At 39.6% G+C, this 7,500-nt stretch overlaps 1 protein-coding gene across 1 annotated transcript in view; it reads right to left on the reverse strand.

The window, feature by feature from the left end:
- Positions 1 to 1,079: 1,079 nt before the first annotated feature.
- Positions 1,080 to 7,500, reverse strand: part of LOC123515853 (major facilitator superfamily domain-containing protein 8-like) — a 19,896-nt gene continuing 13,475 nt past the window's right edge. Inside the window, exon 9 of the mRNA XM_045274739.1 lies at positions 1,080 to 3,993. Coding sequence (XP_045130674.1) covers positions 2,971 to 3,993 — 1,023 coding nt within the window. The 3' untranslated portion in view covers positions 1,080 to 2,970. The remainder of the gene's footprint in view (positions 3,994 to 7,500) is intronic.

Here is a 7,500-nt window from a genome sequence, read left to right on the forward strand (position 1 = left end):
AGCAGTTCTTGTCATTGTCCAAAGCATTTCAAAATATGAATCCTATAATTTTGTCATCCGATACATTTTTCGTATACATGCCATACTAGTCTCCCATCTTGTGATATCTGGCAGTCTCGAGCTATGTTTACAGGTCGATATGTAAATATTTACAAGCAAACGATTATAATGTCACCGGGAATGTTTAGAAAGGAAGATGCTGCAGATGTCGTTGTGTGACGTTTGCACCTTAACAAGTACAAGCGGAACCAGCAAGTTAATTCAAATGTGTTTTTAGCTAATATGATATATACTATTATAATTATCCTTATTTTTTGTAAAAATCAAGTTATAAGAAGAGAGAGAGAGAGAGAGAGAGAGAGAGAGAGAGAGAGAGAGAGAGAGAGAGAGAGAGAATATGCATCGAAATAAGGAATAACCAAGACATTGGTGACGTTTGACGATTTGTGAAGAGAGGCCACATTTAAAATAAGACGCACTGAAGCTGTGTGAAGTCACAGGCCTCCTTGCTGGAGCGTGCCAAGCGACTGCATCCTGCATGAGTATTGTTATGTATTGGGTGGGAGAACGTAATGAAGTGAAGTGCGTGATGCAGCGGAGGACGAGTGATTTCTACTCTAGATTTAATCAGGTAACCTACCAATCACTTTTTATGTCGTCGTCATTGTTACTGTTGATGTTATTGTTGTTGTTGTTGTTGTTGTTGTTGCTCCTGCTGCTACTACTGGTGTTGCTGTTTTTGTTTTTGTTGTTGTTGTTGTTGTTGTGGAGTGCGCTACTCGTACATTTCCTAAATCACATCTTCTCTGGACCACATGTATATTTAAATCTAGCACATCTTAGAGAAGTAACATATTTTCGACGCCCATACATCACTGATACAGCTTATATCATATACCTACCGTATATAGGAGATATGCTCGATGGACACTTTTGTATAGCAAATATGACTGTGTATGTGCAGTGTGTAGGAAATAGTTACTACTTATGCATGTAAGAACCTTATTTACTTTCCATATACAATGAAATATATAATGAAACTATATTACCTTTCTTACTCTTAATGAAACCTTGGGATATAAGATTAAATAAAATTTTATTTCTTTTTGAAACAGGCATATAAAATTAACCAGCACAATGGGGTTTCCTAAATGAAATCCTCAAAACTGTCATAAATAGCACTGCAGTAAGTAGGACATGTTGTATGGTGTTGTCTGCTTCTGATACAAGGACACCAATGTAATCTGCACAAGAGGAAGTATTCCGACATGGTAAACATGGTAAAAGAACCACAGTCCGTTCGTCGCCTTGGGTAGACCCTACAACGAAGGTCGGGGAACATCTTGTACATTAGTTATGTTGTTTTTGAGTCCTCTTGCTCTTCCTCACTCTCATCAGTCGTCAGGTACTTGATATGATAAAACAGCCATCAGAAATGTACCTAACAACACTGACGAAATGGATTATGGTGTATGTTCCATTCAGCAATTCTTTCAACTTCTTGCAGTCAGTGTTTCTAACAAACATCTTCTTTTGACGAATTACTCCTTGCGGTCAATGTTCCTACTAAACTTCTTTTGACGCATTATGTACAAGCCAGCATCTAGTTGTTCAGTGTATTGCTATTCATGTCAGTTTTGAGGTTTCATTTAGGAAATCCAATGTGCTGGATTCGCAAAGTCACTCCAGAACGACTCTGTCTTCGAATGTTCTCATGGAACTATTAAAGATGCAGAATCCTATCTCAGCAGACTAAAGCCATTATCAGCCAGCACAAACCAAACACTTAAATAAGCACTGCCAAATGTGCTGCACATAAAAGCCTCAGAATAGTAGATTGTCCCGACTAAAGAAGTAAACCAAACATCGAATTGCGTATGAAAATAAACGATGTTTTGATGGTTTAATGTTCCATAATAAAGTTTTTCTTTTTTATATATACAAATAACGAGCTAACTACTTTAGATGCATCATGCATGATCGGTCTTAGGTGTCAAGAGTATGATGATGTGTCAGGGGACCTATGCAGTGTAAGAAATATGACTGGACCAATTTTTGTGTTTAGGAGATATGCCATATGCTTGTCTGAAATATGGCACTAATTGAATATACGAAAAAAAATATGTATAACAGTTTATGTAAGAAATGTGCTGTATAGTTGTTTTCTTGTAAGAAGTTTGACAGCTTATGTGTAGATGTGGCAGTACTCCAGATATTTTGTTTGCAGGACATGTGACTATGCCTCTTGTTATCGCCATTACCATTATCATCATCACCACCATAACATATTATAAGTTAAAGATCAGTCTCTCATTCCTATCATGATAACTGTTTCACATTTTGTTCAGCGTCAGTTGACATCATCATCATCATCATGTGCTTGTACTAAAACAGTCTTCTGGATCCTTTTGTTATTCTATCTGTCTAAGTGAAGTATAGTTCCATAGTAGTCATTGTTATTCATCATAAGAAGTGCTTTCGTGTTTAAATAATGGTACCAGCTTTACTTAATCATGTCTTTTATATGCAGCATATATGACAGTGCATCAAGATTTCTAACGAATTTCTGCCACAGTTTGCCATTTTTAGAAGAAAATTTCTGCTGCAAGTCAACAAACATTACTACAGGTATATTAGAGTTGTGTTGAGTTATGTTACTAGAAATAGTTTTGGACTAATGGGATACGTAAAACGTAATACTTGTATTCACATCACATACATCATGAATACGGTATACGCACACTGAAATACTAAAGCACAGCCCACTACTGGACAACTGGTACACTGGATAATTTAACTTATAGTAATGAAAAGTGTTTTTTCATTAACAAATTATTAGTAGAAAATTGTTGAAAAAAAAAAAAATAACGCTTAGCACAGCAACTTTGGAGAGCGAAGATGTACTTCCTCCCACAAGAAATATCTTAAAAAACAGTTCCGAAAAATCGCAGGTTCTGCTGTCTGGTACTCCTAAGTATCAATACTTAATGCGACACTTTTAGAAACCTCAGTCCCGTTGGATTGAGTTATGGCAGCTGGGCCGTCGTAGGCATGCTGTGTTTTTTTAGGTACAGGTACCTTCATGGGCACGAGCCGCCGATATATCACTGTTTCGACGAAGAACGCCACTAACATGCATACCGATAGCGTACCAAAGCACCAGTAAGTGCCGAAGTTAGTGTAAATGTACGAAACAAAAATTGGACCCAAGATACGGCCTAAGCTACCAATGCCAGTGAGGACTCCCATCCACAGGCCCTGAGGTTTTGGACCCAACATTTTTGAGAAAAGACCTTGAGAGATAGAAACTTCGATGGGATAACCTAACATGACAAAAAAGAAAGCCACACCTAACTGTGCCATGGGAAGCCGTGGCACGGACTCACACCACTCCTGTTCTGCGGGACAGCCTGGGGTGCAGTCTTCATCAGTTTCGCCTGATGTGGCAGAAATTAATAACAGTCGTTGATAAATGAGAAAGTGATTGGATGGCGACACGTATTGATCTTCAAATAAGAGATTATCGATCTCAAAAGAGCTGGTATTATTAGGCAATGCAGATGACTCAAAGGTGGTATACGACGAGGTGACAGAAGATGTGCAGTTCTGCCGAGGGATTTTCATACCAGGATACGGGAGGAAGAGCAGCATACCTATAATCATGGGAATAAACCCACCTAACAATAACACTTTTCGCTCATCAAACTTTCGTGACAAGAAGCCACTGAAAGGAAAGACTGCAGAAGCGAGCAGCCCCCCAGCCATGAGGGCCACGCCAACTATCACCTGTGCTTGGTTATCGGACCACGCATACTGGTCGCTAACGAAGGGCACAGCGAGGGTTTCAATTAGTACATAAATGAAAATACCGATGAAGAAACCAAAGAGAAGTCCTGTTAGTGCTACGGGATCCAATTTGGGCAGCTTTAAATCCTCGTCCTTGGTTCTTTCTTGTTTCAACACGGCCATTTCCTTCTTGGCGATGTTGTACTCCTAACGAGAATAGACTTAATTAGAATTCATTAATGAGACTACAAATTAATGTTTAAATGGACAAGACAGTGGAGCCATTAAGCATGTGCGCGTGCGCACACACACACACACACACACACACACACACACACACACACATATATATATATATATATATATATATATATATATATATATATATATATATATATATATATATATATATATATATATATATATATATATATATATATATATACACACACACACACACACACATATATATATATATATATATATATATATATATATATATATATATATATATATATATATATATATATATATATATATATATGTATACACACACACACACACACACACACACACACACACACACACACACACACACACACACACACACACACACACACACACACACACACACACATATATATATATATATATATATATATATATATATATATATATATATATATATATATATATATATACACACACACACACACACACACACACACACACACACACACACACACACACACATATATATATATATATATATATATATATATATATATATATATATATATATATATAGAGGAGGTAGTAGACACCTACCGAAACGATAATTTACTCCCAGCAAGATTTAATAGCACGAGTTCAGGGGGTGCTGTGAATTTTTCATTAAAGCTAGTTGTAATTTTGCTGAACGTTTCCCTTTGTGTCTCACAATTCAAAGGGGCAGTCACAGCCTGCCCTCTAAAGACAATTCTACTTCTTCATATAAGACTACATACACTCCCTTCCCTTAAAATTCAAATATGGCGACTCCAAATCCAGCCTCGGAGTCCCCTTCTGGGGAGGGGACCAGAAATGTCCCCAGGTCAGACTGCTCTCTCGGTAGCAACCTGAAATGTCTTGACACCTCCTTCAACTTTTTCTTCATTAACTTCTGCAACATTCGCGGTCTTAGATTTAATTTTCAATCTGTAGAACACCACCTCTCCTCTACTAAACCTCATCTTCTTTTCCTCACCGAAACACAGCTGTCTGAGGCAACTGACAGTAGCCCCTTCTCTGTTCCATCCTACTTTCTCTATCCTCATTTTCGTTCCAAAGCTGGATGTTGCGTCTATGTGCAACGACTTAACTTGCTCGTGCCCATGCTCTTGAATCTTCCGAGTTTTCCACCATCTGGCTTTGACTCAATAGTCACTCTCTAACTAAATTTATCTGTGCTGTCTATCTCTCCCCTAACTTCTCTGACTATAGTAAATTCTTTGACTATTTAACTTCCAAAGTGGAGCACATTCTGTCCCTCTACCCTTTCGCAGAGATCTCCATCCTTGGAGATTTCAATGTTCACCACCAGCTTTGGCTTTCCTCTCCTTCGCTGATCATCCTGGTGAACTAGCCTTCAACTTTGCTATCCTCCATGACCTAGAGCAACTGGTGCAACACCCTACTCGTATTCCTGACCGTCTTGGAGATACGCCCAACATTCTTGATCTCTTCCTTACCTCTAATCCTTCTGCTTATGCTGTTACCCTATCTTCTCCGTTGGGCTCCTCCGATCACAATCTCATTTCTGTATCTTGTCCTATTTCTCCAATCCTCCTCAGGATCCCCAAAGCGGAGGTGCCTCTGGCGTTTTGCCTCTGCCAGTTGGGGGACCTGAGGAGGTATTATGCTGATTTTCCTGGAATGATTACTGTTTCCGTGTCAGAGACCCATCTCTGTGTGCTGAACGCATAACAGAGGTGATAGTGTCTGGCATGGAGGCGTACATTCCTCATTCTTTTCTCAACCTAAACCTTCTAAACCTTGGTTTAACACAGCCTGTTCTCGTGCTATACATGATAGAGAGGTTGCCCACAAAAGGTACTTGAGCCTTCCATCTCCTGAATCTCATGCACTTTATATTTCTGCCCGGAATCATGCCAAGTCTGTTCTTCAACTTGCCAAACACTCTTCATAAATAGAAAATGTCAAAATCTTTCAAACTCAAACTCCCTCGTGACTTCTGGCATCTGGCCAAAAACATCTCCAATAACTTTACTTCTTCATCTTTCCTCCTTTATTTCATCCTGATGGCACCACTGCCATCTCTTCTGTCTCTAAAGCTGAACTCTTCTCTCAAACCTTTGCTCACAACTCCACCTTGGATGATTCTGGGCTTGTCCTCCTCTCCTCCTCCCTCTGACTATTTCATGTCTACAATTAAAATTCTTCGTAATGATGTTTTCCATGCCCTCGCTGGCCTAAACCCTCGGAAGGCTTATGGACCTGATGGGGTCCCTCCTATTGTTCTCAAAACTGTGCTTCCGTGCTTGCACCTTGCCTGGCCAAACTCTTTCAACTTTGTCTATCGACTTCTACCTTTCCTTCTTGCTGGAAGTTTGCCTACATTCAGCCTGTTCCTAAAAAGGGTGACCGTTCTAATCCCTCAAACTACCGTCCTATAGCTTTAATCTCTTGCTTGTCTAAAGTTTTTAATCTATCCTGAATAGGAAGATTCTTAAACATCTGTCACTTCACAATCTTCTATCTGATCGCCAGTATGGCTTCCGTCAAGGTCGCTCTACTGGTGATCTTCTGGCTTTCCTTACTGAGTCTTGGTCATCCTCTTTTAGAGATTTCGGTGAAACTTTTGCTGTTGCGTTAGACATATCAAAAGCTTTTGATAGAGTCTGGCACAAAGCTTTGATTTCAAAACTGCCCTCCTACGGTTTCTATCCTTCTCTCTGCAACTTTATCTCAAGTTTCCTTTCCGACCGTTCTATTGCTGCTGTGGTAGACGGCCACTGTTCTTCTCCTAAATCTATTAATAGTGGTGTTCCTCAGGGTTCTGTCCTGTCACCCACTCTCTTTCTATTATTCATTAATGATCTTCTTAACCAAACTTCTTGCCCTATCCACTCCTACGCTGATGATACCACCCTACATCTTTCCACGTCCTTTCAGAGACGACCAACCCTTCAGGAAGTCAACAGATCACACAGGGACGCCACAGAACGCCTGACTTCTGATCTTTCTAAGATTTCCGATTGGGACAGAGAAAACTTAGTAGTGTTCAATGCCTTAAAAAACTCAATTCCTCCATCTGTCAACTAGACACAACCTTCCAGACAACTACCCTCTGTTTTTCAATGACACTGAACTGTCCCCATCTTCTACACTGAATATCCTCGGCCTATCCTTTACTCATTATCTGAACTGAAAACTTAACATCTCATCTCTGTGAAGTTAGGTGTTCTGAAGCGTCTCTACCAGTTTTTCTTTCCCCTCTAACGGTACCTCTGTATAAGGGCATCATACCATCATTGCATGATGTACCTCTTTCTCACCGCCAAAATGTTGCATCTTTTTCTATCTTTTATCACTATTTTCATGCTAACTGATATTATTAACTGCATGCCTCCCCTCCTCCTGAGGCCTCGCTGCACAAGGCTTTCTTCTTCCTCTCATCCCTATTCTGTCCACCTCTCTAACGCAAGAGTTAAC

Source organism: Portunus trituberculatus, chromosome 40 (assembly GCF_017591435.1).
Source record: "Portunus trituberculatus isolate SZX2019 chromosome 40, ASM1759143v1, whole genome shotgun sequence".
Lineage (NCBI taxonomy): Eukaryota > Metazoa > Arthropoda > Malacostraca > Decapoda > Portunidae > Portunus > Portunus trituberculatus.